Source organism: Megalobrama amblycephala, linkage group LG14 (genome assembly GCF_018812025.1).
Source record: "Megalobrama amblycephala isolate DHTTF-2021 linkage group LG14, ASM1881202v1, whole genome shotgun sequence".
NCBI classification, from domain to species: domain Eukaryota; kingdom Metazoa; phylum Chordata; class Actinopteri; order Cypriniformes; family Xenocyprididae; genus Megalobrama; species Megalobrama amblycephala.
The window spans coordinates 4,498,054-4,517,065 of NC_063057.1; the positions used below are offsets into that span (position 1 = coordinate 4,498,054).

At 37.4% G+C, this 19,012-nt stretch overlaps 2 protein-coding genes across 2 annotated transcripts; one reads left to right on the forward strand and one right to left on the reverse strand.

Moving 5' to 3' along the window:
- Nucleotides 1-1,980: 1,980 nt before the first annotated feature.
- Nucleotides 1,981-7,310, forward strand: ucmaa (upper zone of growth plate and cartilage matrix associated a). The gene is made up of 5 exons (XM_048155903.1): nt 1,981-2,140; nt 2,388-2,444; nt 2,733-2,828; nt 5,430-5,528; nt 6,038-7,310. Exons 1-5 carry the CDS (start codon nt 2,083-2,085, stop codon nt 6,133-6,135), a joined length of 408 nt encoding a protein of 135 aa, XP_048011860.1. The 5' UTR covers nt 1,981-2,082; the 3' UTR covers nt 6,136-7,310.
- Nucleotides 7,311-7,819: 509 nt separating this feature from the next.
- mcm10 (minichromosome maintenance 10 replication initiation factor) lies at nt 7,820-18,581 on the reverse strand. The gene is made up of 18 exons (XM_048155902.1): nt 18,424-18,581; nt 17,618-17,851; nt 17,282-17,527; nt 16,994-17,177; nt 16,167-16,332; nt 15,921-16,088; nt 15,222-15,338; nt 14,947-15,140; nt 14,795-14,865; nt 14,583-14,696; nt 13,636-13,753; nt 12,544-12,772; nt 11,635-11,767; nt 11,420-11,556; nt 11,071-11,184; nt 10,483-10,628; nt 10,302-10,344; nt 7,820-8,222 (listed from the first exon to the last, which is right to left on the reverse strand). The coding sequence occupies exons 1-18, from the start codon at nt 18,428-18,430 to the stop codon at nt 8,139-8,141; spliced, it is 2,505 nt and encodes an 834-aa protein (XP_048011859.1). The 5' UTR covers nt 18,431-18,581; the 3' UTR covers nt 7,820-8,138.
- Nucleotides 18,582-19,012: the final 431 nt, after the last annotated feature.

A 19,012-nucleotide genomic window follows, 5' to 3' on the forward strand; every position in this document is an offset into this window, starting at 1 on the left:
GAAAAAAACAAACAAATGACCGATGGATGGATGGAAAAAACAAATGATAGATAGAATGAATGATAGATGGAACAAACAAATGAATGACCAATAGATAGATGGATGGATGGATGGATGGATGGATGGATGGAAAGAAAGAACAAACAAATGATAGAACGAACAATATATGGAATAAATGACCAATAGATGGATAGATGGATGGATAGATGGAAAGAACAAACAAATGATAGATATAACTAACGATAGATGAAACAAACAAGCAAATGACTGATAGATAAAAGATAGATGGATGGATGGAAAAAAAACAAACAAACAATAGATAGAACGAACGATATTTGGAAAAAAAAACAAATGACCGATGGATGGATGGAACAAACAAATGATAGATAGAATGATGGATGGATGGAAAGAAAAAAGAAAGAACAAACAAACGATAGATAGAATGATTGATGGATGGAAAGAACAAACAAATGATAGATAGAACGAACGGTAGATCAAACAAACAAATGACAGATAGATAGATTGATAGATAAAAGATGGATGTAAGGAACAAACAAATGATAGATGATAGATAGATGGATAGATGGATGGATGGAAAGAACAAACAAATGATAAATAGAACGAACGATAGATGAAACAAACAAACAATAGAACAAACGATATTTGGAAAAAACAAACGAATGACCGATGGATGGATGGATGGATGGATGGATGGATGGATGGATGGATGGATGGATGGAAAAAACAAATGATAGATAGAATGAATGATAGATGGAACAAACAAACAAATGAATGACCAATAGATGGATGGATGGATGGATGGATGGAAAGAAAGAACAAACAAATGATAGAATGAACAATATATGGAAAAAATGACCAATAGATGGATGGATGGATGGAAAGAACAAACAAACAACAGATAGAACGAATGGTAGATGGAACAAATAAACAACCACTATATAGATAGATAGAATGATGGATGGAAAGAACAAACAAATGATAGATATATCGAACGATAGATGAAACAAACAAGCAAATGACTGATATAAAAGATAGATGGATGGATGGAAAAAAAACAAACAAACAATAGATAGAACGAACGATATTTGGAAAAAAAAAAACAAATGACGATGGATGGATGGATGGATGGATGGATGGAAAAAAGAACAAACGATAGATAGAACGAACGATATTTGGAAAAAACAAACGAATGACCAATGGATGGATATATGGATGGATGGAAAGAACAAATAAAAGATAGATAGAATGAATGAGAGAAATAACAAACAAAAAACAAATGACTAATAGATAGATAGATAGAATGATGGATGAATGGATGGATGGAAAAAAAAGATAGATAGATAGATAGATAGATAGATAGATAGATTTGCATACTTGCACACTATTCTATTAAGTAAAAATAGTGCAAGTAGTGCATTCACAGAAAATTCCAAAAAGAAAAAGTGCACTTTAAATATGAAAAAAACGAAGTGTTTAATTACGTTGCGGGGGGGAGGGGGGATCAGACACCAATGTAAATGACAAAATAAACTTCCATACACTACATAAAATCCATACACTACATTGGAGGAGTACAGTGCATGAGTACATAGTGTAAGTGCATAGTGTATAGTGCATCAACTGGCATGCAGCAATAGAGTCTGATCTCAGGGGAATGCAGGGAGTGTTATTTCTGATGACAGGTGATATTGTGCTGATATTGAGTTAATCGTTTAATCCTGATGAGCTGCTTGAGGAATCATCACACACACTTGATCTGCTGTTCATTTGTTTCATTAGAGTGGAAACCTGATGCTAAACTGTAAATCTGCCAGATACAGAAGTTTGGACAGCAACAGTCAATGATGATAAGGGCTTTTAGACACACAGAGGGTGTGTGCTGCGGTCCATGTCTCCCTCTCTCGCCCCTCCTGCTTCCCCTGGGCGAGTGAAATTCTAGCTCCCCTCCTTTCCTTGCCTTGCCTTTTCTCTATCTCTCTCTCTCTCTCTCTGTCACATACACATGCTCTCTCTCAGGTCTCAGGAATCTCTGCTGTGGTTCTGACACTCATCTTCTTAAGAATGGCCTGGAATCACACTGTCCTGCTCACACTGCTGCCCACCGTCCTCATTTTAATAGGTGAGTAACCCCATTAAATTCAAAAATGTAAAATGTTTTCTTTTAGGGAAGGCTTAGTGTAAGTGAACAGTATTTATAAATACATTAAAACCATATGACAAGTCCTCATTTAGGTGGTTAAAGTTAAGTTTTTTTAATGTATGATTTAAATTAAATGGATAATTTCCTTTGAAATGCACTAAGCCATGTCTAAAAATATTTTCTGATCAGAAAAACTGTGAAAAGAAAACACTCTCTCTCTCTTTAGTGCTGGCAGGGGTTGAAAGTGCAGCCGTTAAAGATGGAAAAGACAGTGAAGCTAAAGGTGAGTTCAACACACACACACACACACAGACACACTTTTATGTGGACTTTCTATAGACAATGATTTTTATACTGTACAAACTGTATATTCTATCCCCTAAACACAACCCCTCACAGAAAACTTTCTGCATTTTTACATACACACACACATATATATATAACATCATTTAGTATGTTTTATAAGCTTTTTTCCTCCCAAAAAAATGTGGTCCCCACAACATAGGGTTTACCAGGACCACACACACACACATCCCACATGCTCTCTTCTCTTATTCCATTGCTTTTGCAGGCACATCTAAACGAGTTTTCATGCCAGCAACTGATGCCTCAAACTTCTTCAAACGCCGTGGTCGCAGATCCCCAAGAACTTATGAAGAGTACTATGGTAAGTGCAGTAAAACTCTCCTAATGTCAGTTCTGGTTACATTTACACTTGTATATTACAATTGTAATATGTAATTCAACAATTAAAGAGCTTAAAGTCAACTATAAGTAATCTCCCATCAAAATGTATTGACGCCTAATTAATGCTACACTGCAATAGGATGTATATAACTTCATTCTTTCACATAGTAGAAGAGAGGCACTAAATGTGCTCTTATATCTGTTCACTATGAGTAAATTAACATACACTCTTCAAAATAAAGGTTCTTTACTGGCATCTATAGTTCCATGAAGAACCATGGAATCTTTCCACTGCACAAAAGGAACTTTCAAGTGATTATTTAGATTTTTTTTAAATGTTCTTCACACTAAGAAAACAAGATGTTCACTTAAAGTTTCTTTGAGCAACCAAAAATGGTTCTTCTATGGCATCACTGTGAAAACTTTTGAAAATTTTTGAAACTTATACCCTTTAAACACTATGATGGTGATTTCAAATAAAACGCCATAGTTTAATATAATAGGTAACACCATAGATAAAACTAACCAGAACTGTAAATAAAACATTTATTTCCAAACTATTTACATTTCTCATTCTGTACCCAGGTCTACTTACTTATATGCAGCTTAAAGAGCCAATAAGCATTCCGCAACACCACTGTTGGGGGGTAACGCATTACAAATAACTCGAGTTACGTAATCAGATTACTTTTTAAAGTAACGAGTAAAGTAATGCATTACTTTTAACAGACAGTTACTTTTTCAAATAAGTAACATAAGTTACTTTAGTTGCGTCCCAAATGGCGCACTATATACTATGCACTTATACACTATGTACTTGTGCACTATGCACTCATCCATGTAGTGCGTGAATTGTATAAGGTTATTTTGTCATTTAACAATGGAGTCCGATCCTCCCTTCTCCTCCACTACATAATTAAAGCTGCGACAGTTGAGTGCACGAAGTGTCCAACATTCCACGCTTCGTTTTTTCCGTTAATTTAGTGCATCATCCGGGTATTTAAAGTGCACTTTTTCTTTTTGGAATTTTCAGTGTGAACCCACTACTCACACTATTTATACTTAAAAACGTCACAGAATAGTGCATAAGTACGCGAATTGGGACGCACCTTTTGTTTTCCCATTTATTGACCGCCACTGTACAGGCGTGAATTTGCATTTCAATAATCCTGAGGTTTATTCATTTCACTTTTGGTTTGAAAGTGCTTTTACATTTGCCAAAAATGAATTTTTGTTATTAAAAACAAACAAGCAAGCCCAGCCCAGGTGAGAAAAAGTAACACAACACATTACTTTCCGTAAAAAGTAACTAAGTAATTCAATTAGTTACTTTTTAAGGAAGTACAGTTAACACAATGTTGTATCGCATTACTTTTAAAAGTAACTTTCCCTAACACTGCTTAACACAATACAATATGCAAATGTGACAGGGCTTGAGTTGAAACTCAAAAACTATTACGTAAAATAAAATAAAATAAAAATTTGCAAATAAAATGCAATAAAATGCTAAAAATAAACAACCTACATTATACTTTATAAAGCCCACTTCACAACTATTGTTTTTACTGAAGAACATACACTGAAAATATCTGTAAAAAAAAAAAACTAAACAAATTTTAGTTCACAGTAAAATTCCGTTTTCCATTGAAACACAATGCATTCTTGCTAATATTATTTGTCGTTTTCTCTCAAATTGTTCCTATAAGCTACTTTCTCAAAAAAATATTACCCAGAATGCATTGTTTTACGGTATATTACTTCTGTATATTACAATGCATTCTGGGTAATATTTGTCGTTTTCAAGAAAGTAGCCTAATGGAAATTATTTGTCGTTTTCAATCGAAAACGGAATTTTACTGCGTAAATTAGTTTCTTTTCTTACAGCTATTTTTTTTCGAGTGACAGTTCTTCAAGACTTTATTCCTGGACAACTATCTGAATTTATTCACTAAGCAAAAATAATAATATCTTGGACAATGGGAGGCCTTGAGTCAAAAACTTTGAGAACCACTGGGCTAGAAGGACCAACCGGACAATATGGAGCCATTGTCTCTCTCTCTCCTACACACACATACTGACACTCGCCCAAACGCCATCAGGCCGTCCCTTTAGCCTGCTAGTCTACGATTGCAGCAATGAAAGCATGGAAAAGTTTTACTGAAGTGTATTTCAAGTTGTCAGCAATGTGTGTGTGATGGTGCAGGAGCAGACACTGCAGGTTGGAGGAGTTAAAGCAGTTGGGGCCCGAGAGTGGAATGTGCAGACATGAGCTAAACGAACCTCCCTTACTTTGGAGAAAGAGAGCGAAACCTAGATTATTTTTGGCACCCAATTTGCTAATATCTGTGAACTGCTGGCAGTTGGTTTATGGCAATGTGTGTTACCCTGTTTATTTTATACAGTCTGGAGTTTTTGAGGATTCTGAGACGTCTCTAGAGATGAGGGCAAGCGAAAACAAATTTAACCTTTGCCTAGTGATTTGGCACTGGCATTGGCATGTCATTTCTAAACTCTACCGACAGCTTAATCAATGAATGCACATTTAAAAGAATGCTGAAATGTGTCTTTTCACTCATTTTAGCGGAGCAAAGGGTGAAGATGGCTGCAAACGAGCGAAGGAGGGAGCACTATGAGGAACAAAGCAATGAATACGAGGACTATTTAGAGGAAGAGCGCAATGGTGAGACTGATCTCAGTTTGATTATCTTGGCTTCCAGAAAAGAGAAACATGCTGTGCAAAAACGTTACGGGATAAAGATCGCAGACAGGGCTGCAAGACTAATAAGAGGCTGATGACAGCCGTGGCTCTCAGAAACACTGTACCAATGATTAGGAATTATAATCCAGAACACTAGATTGGTGACATTAGATTCCTGCACTGATTTGAAAGTAAACAGTAAATTTGGCACAGTGGATGACATTTAAATTGAACATTTGAATGTTCCAAGAACAGATTAGTTATAAATTCCTTAAAAAAATGCCATGAAAACTCTAGTTCCAAACAAAATACCAGTTACACTACATAATGAATATTTTGAAGATAATCTGGCTAAATACCATGTCAAGTGGTAATTGCTAAATTTATTGTAGACTTAATAAACAGTTACCTTTTATGATTTAAGATATAGAAAGTCTTTTCAAATGGTTTTAGAATCCAGTTCTAGCTGCTGTTTGTTTTTGTATCAACAGAACAGTATGAGAGGACCAGAGAGAAGAACGAACAGTGGAGAGAATTCCACTATGATGGGCAATACCCACGATACCCTCACCACCGCCCATATGTCTGAGCACATATGAGCACATGCAATGCCTCGAGAGTGAATCTTCAGTTGAGGGATACTTTCATGACATTATATAACTATTATTCAAAACATATATGCACTTATAGACTTAAAGTTCTTAATGCTACGGAGCCCCTAAAGGGAAATGGTGATGAAAAAACTATGAAAAAATTATATGTTAATGCTTTTGTGTTCTCTTGCAAATGCTTTGCGAATGACTGCGTTTGCTCGCAAAATGTTTGTGTTCATCGGAGAAACGTGGCGCCCTCTGGCAAAATGTCTACATTTCCCAGAGAAACTTTACGTTTGCTCGCAAAATGTTTGCGTTCGCTCGATAAACCGCATTCCTATGAGAAACACTGCGTTCGTTTGCAAAATGATTGCATCCACTCAAAATGTTTGCATTCCCCCAAACAAACTTTGTTCACTCGCAAAATGTTTGCGTTCACCAAAGAAACTTTGCGTCTGCTCAAAATGTTTGCGTTCCCCCCAAAAAATTTGTTAGCTCACAAAATGTTTACGTTTACCAGAGAAACTTCTGTTCACTAACAAAATGTTTACGTTCAACATAGAAACTTTGTGTCCGCTCAAAATGTTTGTTCCCCCAAGAAACTTTACGCACACTTACAAAACTGTTCAGTTCTTTGCGAGCAAATGCAACATTTTTGCGAGCGAGCGCAAAGTTTCTCAGGAGTACGCAAACATTTTGCAAGCGAACGCAATTTCTTGGGGGAATGCACAAGTTTTGTGAAAGAATGCAAAAGCTTTAAAATACATCATTTTTCAACACATGTCCCTGTAATACGGAGCCCCTAAATGAACATGTTGATAAAAAAAAATATGTGTTAATACTTTGCAAAGTTTCTCTGGGGAATGCAAAAGTTATAATAATATAACATTATAAATCATTATTATCAACAGTGATATTATAATGTATCAACATTATAAAACTTTTATTTTTTCCGCCTCCACATTAGGGGCTCCGTAGAATACAAATAGGCTATAATAAAAGGGTTTGTTTGGAAGGTGTTTTTTTCTGTTATAATCACTTTTCTTAAATCTAAAATGTTCTTTATTGGACTCAAAACATTCATGATTAGTTTATGATTTTAAGCTTTTTTCCCCCCTGAGAGCAACTGCTTATTTCCTTCTTCAGTAATTACATTCAGCTGTCATCTGAACTCCTTTTTTCCTCATTTTCCACATTAGTGAGGATTTGATATAAAAAAAGCATCAATCAGAATGATAAAAAAAGGAAAGTAAAAAACAAAAGATGTGTAAAAAAAAAAGTTGCGCTATTATTGCAACATCTAATAAGTGTGTGTGTGTAAAAAAAAAAAAAAAAAAAAAAAAGCTCAGGTTTGTGCATCTACAGATGGGATAATAATTCCAAGGCAGTATTTGCTGGCAACAGAGTGACATTCCTGTGCTGAGAGCTTAGACAGATGGGAAAAAGAGGGAGAAAGAAACAAGTGGAAAGAAAGATTTATTGACCTTCCTGAGCCTCTGTGCCGTTACCCAAATCTCACACGCACCTGACTGACAGAACGACTTACTGGCACTCCTACTGCTTAAGGAAGAGCACAGAGGGGTAATAAAGCTTTAAAATATCACTGCATGCTGTGAGACGAACAAGATTTAGCATGTGTGCCATCCACTCCAGTCAAATCAATATGAGAACGTTCACAAGTTCACTTGGTATATTGTTTAATTCAGGTGTGCCACTTGGCACAGTTGATATAAAAGTTCAGAATTAAAATAATAATGGTACATAAGAATATTTACATTTAAAAAGGCTTGACAGCTTATCTTAAAACAACAAATATATAGACAAACAAAACAGACAAATAAAAATCACTAAAAATCACATTTAACATTGACCAACTTAAAATGTAACGCTGATGCCCCTTCAACACTTCAGTCTTGTTATGAAAACATGATCCAAGCCACCTCATCTGTGTGTTTAGATTCCTCAGATTAGTCTCCGGCCGCACACGGGACAGCTGACTCTACTTTAAACTATTGAGGAATTTGGCCTGTTCCTCTCCGCGTGGCAACAGTAGCTCCCCTCCGATTTTGGGTCCCTTTTTCTCCTGTGCAAGTGAAATACAGAGCGAGTTACATGCTTATATGATTAAATTGCTGAAGTACCATTGAAAAATACAACCCAATTCTAATTATGTATAAATACTATAACAGGATATACAGGATATAAATAATACTGCATAACTGTGCACTTACAGAACATTAAATAAAATGATTCAGTTCTGTTGTATATTCTGTCAAGCAATCAGTCCCAGTTAAAAAAGTAAAATAATAATAAATTAAGGGGCCAAGCACAAAGCAAGCAAGAAGTAAAATCATCAGTAAAATATAGCATTTTATTTCATAGAATTTATTTTAAGTAAGTGGCAATTTAATATTTTGTTCAGTTATAGTGCCACCAACAGGTGCAATCCCATTACTTTTTTTGGGTGTCCTCAGAGTGTGCCCATAAGTGTCAAATTTGGTGGAAATCTCATTTCGTTTAGGCGTTATAGACATGCACCCATGCACGACTTTGACCATTTCTTTGCCACTTACTTTAAAAATTTTTGGCATTTGGGCTTTGACGTATAGCCAACAACCCGTTTCTGAATTTCCTATGGTGGTTGTGTCTCAATCGGACTAACGGTTTCGAAGATATTCGCGATTGAATAGCGTTGCACAAACCATAAGGCAAAACCTAGCATGTTAGGCATCGTTAGACTCGGCAAGGATTCAGGAATCTAAGGATATGGCTTCCCAGGCTCCTTCAGGGCATTGTGCTGATGACCCATACCGAGTTTCGTAATGATATGCTAATGCGTTAAAAAAAAAAATACAGCATTTTGCTACAAAATGGCCGATATGGTAAAACTGGATATCATGCAACTCAGCATGCTGCCCTGAATCTAACAAGACCATTTTTTGCTCAAACCATTTGGAAGCTATAAGCAAAAATAGTTAGGAGTTAGAAAAAGTAGGTTTTTGGCAAATGACAGAAAATGACAATTGCAAGAATTTTGTTTCTAACGCTTATGATTCAAAATTTATTAGCATAAACATGAGTGAAAGTGGTGGCGCTAGAGAGTTTGACCTAGAGACACCAAATTTGCTGTAGTTAATGTTGGGACTGTCCTCTATCAGTGTGCCAAATTTCATAACTTTTCCGCAAGTGGTTCTATGGGCTGCCATAGACTCCCAGAGCGGAAGAAGAATAGTAAAGGCCTGTACCCACTGGGACGAATATAGCACGCGTTTATCGCCAGTGTTTCGAGACGTTTTTTGTGTTCACACCCAAGCGATTTTCACTGGCGATGCGTAGAGTGAACGTGCAAATTCACTCCCGGACAGTATGTGGCGCTTGTGTTTAACGGTAGTGCAAATAAACATATTTATGATATTAATAAAGTTAAAGATAAAAAATGCAGATATTAAATGGCATATATATATGAGAGATGGTAGTCAGAAACAGTAGTGCAAATAAACATTTATGAAATAGACATTCTCAACTATATTTCTTGAATGTAAAAGAAAAAAAAAAAAAACAGCAAAAATACAGAAATAATACACATCTACTGGTGTGGCCAAGAACTGGCAGAGCACCCATAGCGTGCGTCTCAATCAGCTCCCTAGTTCACTAGTCAGAGCACTGATCAGGGAGTCGGCCACATTCATTTAAATGGTATACTGATACACGACCTAGGAAGCTAGGGAGCTGTTTGAGACGCAGGGATAGTTTGTAGGGGTCTTCCTCGTCTACTTACTTTCTCTTCGTCGTCTTGTGTGCTTGGCAAGACTGTTTTGTGCTTGAGCGCCACCAAGTCGTGTTTTACTGTAACTTCAGCAGCTCCAGGCACGTGAACAAAAGCACCAATCTCATTGGTCGGCCAGTTAACGCGGCGCGCCAAACCAAAAAAACGAACCCAAGGAGTTTTTTTTTTAAAAATGCCGCTTTTACGCCTCGCGTTTTTCGCATCGGTGTGCACACTCACATTGGCGCCCGTTGTTTATTCACAAGGCGTTAAACGTCGGCCAAAATCGCGCGCGATATTCGTCCCGGTGTGAACAGGCCTTAAGAATGCCAACTGACACAACAGCCTCGGTGCTTGGCGCCTAATAATAACAGTAGTAAATAATTTAAAATGTACCTTTAACATGCCGTCTCTCTCCCACTTGAAGAGGCCACAATGGCTAAAATGGAAAAGTGAAATTTAAGATATTACAACATGCAGTTACTTCAGCTCATCAACTGACATTTAAGTATGAAAATGTCAGTATCTTATATAAAATATAACCCATGAATACTGAAAGTCCTGCTGTATCACCCACCTGCAGGCTCCGTGTGGCATCCGTCCCAGGCAGATCTTTCTCTGCCCGCAGGGGCATTTAAAAAAGCGCTTGACGGCGTCGTGCCAGTGGTAGTCATGTTTCTCTTCCACACAGCGGTCCGCTGGTTTAAAGTGGGTGTATTTACACTGCGGGCGAGAGGGGCTCATAAACAATCCGTGATTTACAGGTGTAATCAGTCAATAATTGTCTAATTAGCATCTTTAAGAGGTTTGATTGCCTTCCGTTCCTCTTGAACAACATTCATAGAGGGATTAAGTCACATTATATTCAAGATTGGTTCGTCATTAAGTCTTGCTGTGAATAAATACTAATTTGCTACTAATGATGCAGGAGAAAAAAAAAAAAAAAAAAAAAAAAAAAAATCACTCTTTTTTTTGGAAGGACCTGAATGAGACACACAGCAATAAATGTGTCTATGGGGATTTCCAAGTGGACCACTTAGTTTAAACTGCATCCAGCACTTTTTCTGACCCCAATTTTACACTGGAAAAACTTTATGTAATTTTTGGCTTACTCAGCATATAGGACAGATGCGGTGTCTCTTTAGGAGCAAATTTGTTGACTTACGGTTTTGCAGGTGACGGCCCGACACTTCATCTCCCTGATGCTCTTCATCTTCTCCTCCATCTTCTCTTTTTGCACCAGTGGCTCAAAATACTCCTGCATGGCCCGCTCCTCCATCTAGGCGTATAACATTTAGTCAAACATCCAAGAAATTTTTACCAGGGCATGACTTGAACAATCATGTCATATCACACATGTGGTGGAAAACATTACAGCATCCAAAGCAAATAAAGTCAGATCATGCTGAACGCTTGCTGTGCCGCAAGCTCCGCCCACCCATTGTGACATCATATCAAAGCATTGACATTCTTATCAAAACATACAGGCGCTGCTGTTCAGCCAAGATACACACCTCTCCCATCATCCACGAGTTCGAGGACTTGGCGTTGAGGATACGCTGAAACTCCTCCGATTGGATGTACTCCAGCTGTTCCCGCCTCTTTTTCTGAGCTGGCTCCTCCTCTTCACCGGTTGAATTTTCATCTGTTACTGCAGATATGTAGAAGAATAAGTGCCTTAGAGAAGAGCAAACAGTCAATCATAAAACTCGTACGTGAACGTCTGTACCTTTAGGTGTGGAGAGATTACGCTCCACTCGATTTGCGATGTCATCGCTGTTGGATCGCTTGCGTTTTACAGCATTTGGGTCGTCTTTAACAATGGCTGAACCTTTGGCTTGGAGTTTCCTCACTGCCGCCAACTAATAAACAAAAATAAACAAAAACAGCTATTATGAATGCAGTTGGAAAATCATCTTGAAAGAAACAGTTAAATCAAGGGTTTTCAAACCAGGGGCTGCTGGTGGTCTGTGGAAAGTTTGAGTGAATAAAAATAAATAAACTTAAGAATTGTTATAGAATCACTGCTTTGAGGATGGAAATCATAAGATTAATGTGATTATTTAATTCTACTGACAGCTTTAGTTTTTTAAAAAAAATAGAAAGACGCATTAGAGCATACTTTTAAATTCTTTTATCAATAAATAACAATAAGAAATACATTTAAATTAAGCTTTATGTATTTTTTTTTAAATCAACACTTGAATGTGGGTAAGTTTCATTTTTTTTTTTTTTTTAAAAAAAGCAACACTTTGAACAAAAAGCTGAGAAAAATCATGTTTTTTTTCCCCAAAGACTTCATCTGGATCGGATTCAGAAACAAACATTGACTAAATTATTTTATAGAGTACAAATATCTTTTTTATTATATTTTTAAATTACTACTTATTTTATTATTATTAATTTAATCATAATTATTTCTCATTATTATTAAAAAGTTAGTTATTAAATAAATAAAGTATAATATAAACCTCAATTTTCTTTGCAATAATAATAAAAACTGAAAAAGTTTCTCTCCAGGTTTCTGCATTTAACAGCACTTTAAAACCAGACAGGAAAAAAAAGATTCACAGCAACACAACATTCTGGTCTTAAGAAACCCTTGAGCAAATGATGGAGAACTTTCCTGGGCCAGTACCTTTGCAGCTGAGAGACTCTTTGATGAAGGTGGAGACAGATCAAGGAGGATGTCCTCTCCTTCTGAAAAGCCACGGCCCAGCGTGGGAACAGGAGGGCCTGAGAGACGGGACGCAGGGCCAGACGATCCTTTCGGAACCTCCGAGGCTGCTTTTGGGGAGAGCAGGGGACCCCTGCTTACATTCGGCCGGGACAGAGCAACAGGACCCCCACTATTCTGACCAAGCACCCTGGGTAGAGAAAAAAAAAAAAAAAAAAAAAAAAAAAAAAAATCTACTATAAGCACAGTTTAAGGGTCTTGATCAAGAGCATAACCTCTCCAAAAACTCAATATTGAAAATTCAGAAACTCAGCTTTTAAAGGTCCCGTTTTTCGTGTTTTTTTGAAGCTTTGATTGTGTTTATAGTGTGCAATATAACATGTGTTCATGTTTCGCGTGTAAAAACACAGTATTTTTCACATAATTTACTTATCTGTATACCGCTGTTTCCACTGTCATAAAAACGGGCTGATGACTTCCTTGTTCTATGAAGTCCCTCCTTCAGAAATACGTAACGAGTTCTGATTGTGCCAGCGGTTCCTGTGTTGTGATTCGACAGCAGTTTAGCGGAAAGGTCCCGGAAAGGTCACGCCTCTTACCATAACGTGGAGATGCACGCGCTCAGTGTTATTGTAAACATGTCTTTAATTTTACCCTATCAATTTGAGCCGGAATCAGACCCGGTGATTGGACTGCGGGATGAAAATAACAGCGTTTCGACGACATGGCGACAAACACACTCTACAAACGCAACTCTTGTGTATTCCTGTGGGCGGAGGTTAGTCAAAAAACTGTTTTAGTGACGTCATTAAAGAAGGAAGTAGAGGGATGTAGTCCAAACTGGCCGTTCGATGTAGGCGACTTCTGTTAAATAAAATATCTCGCTTGGCATTGAACTTTGAGCTTTAACATTTTACAGATTTTATTTATACTCTAACAACAACATTACACACTAACTAAAGTTTGAAACATGGGATCACGAAGAACGGGACCTTTAAATGTAATGTTAAGCAACATTAACCCAAAAAAACAAATAAAAAAAATGCCTCTCACCTCTTTTGAATCTCTTCCGCCCTCTTCTTTCGAGCAAGCATTCTCTGCTGGTGCTCTTCTTTCTGCTGTTTGAGAAGGTCAGATGCAGATATAGACTGAACTGAAGATCCCGTCATATCTAAACCATGGGCAAACAAAAAATAAGGCAAGTAAGAGATGAAATTTTCATGGTATTCCAGTGACAAATGTGCGGGGCTTTTGGTATGTTTTATTGCATCCCAATTGTGGGGTGGCATTCCACAGACATCTGCTGGCCCAAAACAGTACTGCAGCATCAGAGAACATTCATAATTATTATTAATAGCGCAACTAGTAGCTCTCAAATTGCTTAAAGGGGTCCTTGATTATGATCTCACTTTTTTAACTTTAGTTAGTGTGTAATGTTGCTGTTTGAGCATAAACATCTGCAAAGTTTTTCGAAAAACTTCCTGAGTCTCTCCATCAGCATCCGACTCCGGTTTGAACAATGTAAGCGTAATCAACATTTTGGCTGCGTGAGATTCTCCAGCTCTCTTGTTGTTGAGCAACTGAAGTGTGAGCTGTTAAAGCTCCGCCCTGTTTTGGAAATCAGGCCGGGAGCAGCAGCTCATTTGCATTTAAAGGGATACACACAAACTGCGTTTTTTTGCTCACACCCAAATAGGGGCAAATTTGTCAAGCTATAAGAAATGATCTGTGGGGTATTTTGAGCTGAAACTTCACGGACACATTCTGGGGACACCAGAGACTTATATTACATCTTGTGAAAAGGGGGCATAATAGGTGCCCTTTAAAATGCATGAAAACCAACAGTGTTTGATGTCAAATCTGGCATGGTGGCCCTTGAGGTGCATTGTTTAAATATGCACAAGCGTAAATGAGATTTGCTCGTTAAGGATTTGAAATTAATGATAGTGAGTAAATACTCACAGAAGTTTAATTTTGGATGAACTATCCCTTTAAATTACCTGTACTCTTGACTTGTCCTAAATGTCTCTTTATATTTAGTGCTCCAGGTGTCGGCATAGACATCAAGCCTTTGAAGTCATTCGAACAGCCCAAAACCTCACCCGAATTCAGAGCTACAGGAAGGAACACTTGATTAGAAATCATGAACAAGCACAAAAAGGCAGCCATTTGGATAGAGAGAAAAAGTAAGTGTACTAAACAGAAAGTTTACCAAGTTTCTTAGTTGGGATGGATGCCAAAATAGACTGCATAGTGGGTTGTTTCTTTGGCTGTGGGGCAGACCTGTCAAAATAAAAGATAATTTTAGGGTTTGTGTGGATTTAGAAAGGAGGTGACGGTCATAAAAACAGGCAGTGAACTCACATCGAGGGCGCACAGGCGAGTGAGGACATGCCCCCGTAGTGGAAGTTAGATTGGCACAGGCGCTCCTTCAAACTGCCCCGCCCCTTTCCTTTACCGGGGGCGGGGCCTGTGAAGCTGGACTGAAGCTCCGCCCTCTTCGCACTCATTTTCTTGTACTGGGCTTTAACGTGGTACTGGCAGTACTGGCATTCATACTGTTAAAGCAAACAGGAGTAATACATTTGCCGATCATGAAATATTTCTGAAAAGGATGATGTTTGAACATGGAGGCGTACCAAGTTGACTAGCTGAGTGCAAGAGTCCCCGTTCTTTTTTTTGGCCTTGCAGGTACCGAAGTCCATGGCTTCTCCCATTATAAGGACCTTCTGTGGGTGGTCTACTGTCAGGCTGAGCTGAAACATTATACGCAACTTGTTTTACTTCCATAATTTGACATATTTTGGAAATAAGTGTTATTTTAGTATTTAGGTAATGCATTAGTTTAGTATTATTTACATTATTATTTTTTTCATTAGCCTGTGGATATTTACACAAGCTCTGTGATTCACCACGTCATGTCGACAGATGAGGTCATTACAATTACACTTATAATAGTTTGATTATAATGTATATTTGAGACTAGAAAATATATAGATCTGAGACTATAGTTTGAATTTATCCCTTTTCTTTGCATGACATTGATTTTTCGGCATTATTCTGAACATTGTATAAGCATTCATTTCATGTGCTGACTATTGAACAGAAGAGAGGCTCTCAGGAGCATGAGTATATTATATTTCACATAAAAATCAGTCTACAGGCTTTCATAGACAACCTAGGAAGTCGGGCAAGATCTCGTCTTTTAAGTTTCATTCCAAGCTAATCACACATTGACAAAAAAAAGTGATCAAATCATGAAAATTCTGATATATACCCCTTTAAAAAAAAACAAATTTTTAAAAATAATGTTTTTTGAGGGCTTTATGAACACAAACCTCATTAGATCCCTCTTTGTTCTTCATTGGGTTTGGATTGAGGATGCCAATCACTGTCCCGGTGTCAGTCTTCCACAGATCCGCGTGAACAGACCCGAACAGGAAGAGAGATACATTCACTTCCAGATTATGAAGGTCATTCAGCTTCCAGATGCTGAAGGTTTTCCCCTACAAAATAAACAAGGGTATAATCAAACATACAATCTGTAACCCATATACAAGATGTCAGAAACACCGGCCTCTTACATTGTTTTTGCTCTGTGGGGTGATCTTATTTATCACCACTGCGAAAGTGACCCAATCACTGTCCTCTAAATTGTCCCTGGCCAGTCGATCGGGCAACTGAGAAAGCTTGATGAGTTTGCGGCTGGCCATTTTTTGCTCGATGTCTATGGAAGACAGACGTGGTTTCCTAGAGAAAAAATACATTGTGGTTTTAATTGTAAGAAAGAGAAAATCTGAAATACACAATTATGTGAAATTAAGGTCAAGGTAAGACAGTAATTTATAGATCTTGTCCTCATTAAATTAAAAACTTAATTCATTTTGTATTTAATAAAACCAATTAAAGCAACATGGAAGAGGCCATATTATGCTCTTTTTCAAAGTCTTCATTTTGTTTTTGGGGTCTACTAGAGCAGGTTTTCATGCTTGAATGTTCAAAACACATTATTTTTCACATATTTGACATTGTTGCAGCTCCTCACTTCCCAGTCTGTCAGTAACACTGTTTAGTTCCTTCTTTTGTGATTGGTCAACCGCTTTTAGCTCGTTTCGGAACAGGAGCTTCGAGTTTCAACACACTACTAAAGCAACTCAACCAGGCCTCGCCCTTTTATTTTTGATAGGCCTTGGACGTAAATTATTTAAATGAAGAATATTGTGATGTGTGCATTCACGGAAGAAAACTAAAGACAACAACGGAAGCGTTTCAGGGAGTTCAGAAACAGTGTGCACTGATATAGTGTATGCAGTAACTGTAACTCTTTCATGCTCAAACAGCAACTAATATAAGAAAAGCATAATAGGACGTCTTTAATCATTAAAACAAGCCAAAGTAATCGTACACTGACCTGAGTCTGAGACCTGAGAATTTCTCCACGGCAACCTCTTGACTGACAGATGGGCGTGGTGTTGCCTGACGCACAGTGGGAGGAGACTTAAGAGGGGGCGGTGACTTCAACATGCTGTCTCTCGTTGGCTGAGATTGGCAGCTGTTCATAGTCTGGCCAATAGGAGTCTGCCTGTCAGAGGATGCTAATTTACACACACAAAAAGAAGATTATTTAAAAGCTTATATGACATTCATATATTTCCATAATCCTTTTTGAAAGCAAAAAGAACCAAAAACACTGGGACACCTGCTTTGGGTTGGTGAGCCGACCTCTGCTTGTTTTTCTGTTTTGCTGCGACACCTGATGGGGGAGAAGCATCGCTGTCCCGTCGTGTTGTTGGGGTAGTTTTCAAAACCCCCTGAGGTGATGTTAAGGGTTTGGTGCTCGCCTGTCTCTGGACGGAGGGTTTGTTTTCAGGCTGTGTGGGTTTCTGTGAGGCTTCCAGCTGCTGCTGTAGCTTTTGCATCTTCTGCTGCATTAGTTTCAGTTCGGCTGGAAGACAAATACAGTCATGATCACCTCACAACAGTCCATGTATAACCTGCTCATCTCTAAACATGCCTAGAACAACTAGAGCATTACCTTCCAGATCTTCCTTTGACTTATTCAAGTCACTGCCCCCTTCAGCCGAGCTGGATTTCCCAGGTGCCACGTCTTCTTCCTCATCCTCCTCCGGTTCGATGTATTGCTCACCGTCATCATCCTCATCGAAGAGGTCGTCCAGATTGTCAGTGCCCTGTCCAGCAGCGGGAGTCTCCAGATTCTGGCTCTCACTCTCCGCAAATAAAGACAGCAACATGTCCAGATTCTCCTCCTCTGATGTCAGACACATGACGTAACATAATCACATTGTACAGTATATTGCTCATTCATTAAATATAGCAAATATTACAAAAAATAGTGCATAACATTATATATTATATAAATACATTCAGTAAATACTACATTTATTTCATATAATATTTTATAAGCACCATATATAATATATAAATGTTATCTAGATCAGGGTATTACACATTGATTACATTTATCAGATTAAAAGTATTATAATATGAATGTTATGTGTAAAATACTACATAAACACATGCACTATATAGAAAATATTTGATCGAATAAAGTACAGGAAGATACTAAAGCCATAATTGTACGTCAAAAGAGCAGTAACAGCATACAAAACACTTACTGACTAAGTCACGACTAAACAAATCTATTAATATATTATAACATACTAATAATATGATGATATACAAATATAGTATTTAGTGAAAATCAGCTTAAGAGATTTCGGGAACTGCAGGAACTTACATTTCTCATCTAATTTAAGTATAGTTTCTTCAAACAAGTTATAAACTGGCCTGACATTTGTACTAATATGCTGCTGGACATACCTGCCATTGTGATTTTGATCGCTTTTCCTTTCTTTGTGTTTAAATGAACGCTATTTAACTCCCCGCTGGATCAGACGCAGACACTGTTGTTTCAATGTTGGCGCGAAAAATGTTTAATATTCAGGACCCCGGAACTACGTCACTTTCCGGGACTACGTCAACTTCGTGCCTGTCCATAATATAATAATAATAATAATAAATAAAATGTCCTAACAAAAGCATTAAAGTTGTACAAAAGCATTACAATAACCGTACGTTTTTGTAAAAAAAAATTGAAATATTAAAAAAATAACGAAATGTTTACTGTAGCATCACGTGGTTATATTTACATTTTCAGATCTTTTTTTAAATTAAACAACATACACGGGATGCATGAAATAGATTTTTGAAACAAAATACAAAAAAGGATGTATAAACAAGCATATATATATATATACATTCAGATCTATCAATCCAAAAAAATAAATAAATCAGGATTAATGTGCTCCAGCTGAAAATATTGGCTGGTATTGAGCTGTTTTTGCTAAAAAAAAAAAAAAAAAAAAAAAAATAATAATAATAATAATAATAATTACATTTAGTTTTCGAT

What these genes read in the sequence shown, in the direction of transcription:
- mcm10 (XM_048155902.1), bottom strand. An exon ending in GCACTCAGCTAGTCAACTTG is followed by an intron (nt 15,141 to 15,221) that starts GTACGCCTCCAT and finishes TTGCTTTAACAG; the next exon opens with TATGAATGCCAGTACTGCCA. An exon ending in CATCCCAACTAAGAAACTTG is followed by an intron (nt 14,697 to 14,794) that starts GTAAACTTTCTG and finishes TCCTTCCTGTAG; the next exon opens with CTCTGAATTCGGGTGAGGTT.
- ucmaa (XM_048155903.1), top strand. Translation starts at nt 2,083, where the DNA reads ATGGCCTGGAATCACACTGTCCTGCTCACACTGCTGCCCACCGTCCTC. An exon ending in CACCGTCCTCATTTTAATAG is followed by an intron (nt 2,141 to 2,387) that starts GTGAGTAACCCC and finishes CTCTCTCTTTAG; the next exon opens with TGCTGGCAGGGGTTGAAAGT. An exon ending in AACTTATGAAGAGTACTATG is followed by an intron (nt 2,829 to 5,429) that starts GTAAGTGCAGTA and finishes CACTCATTTTAG; the next exon opens with CGGAGCAAAGGGTGAAGATG.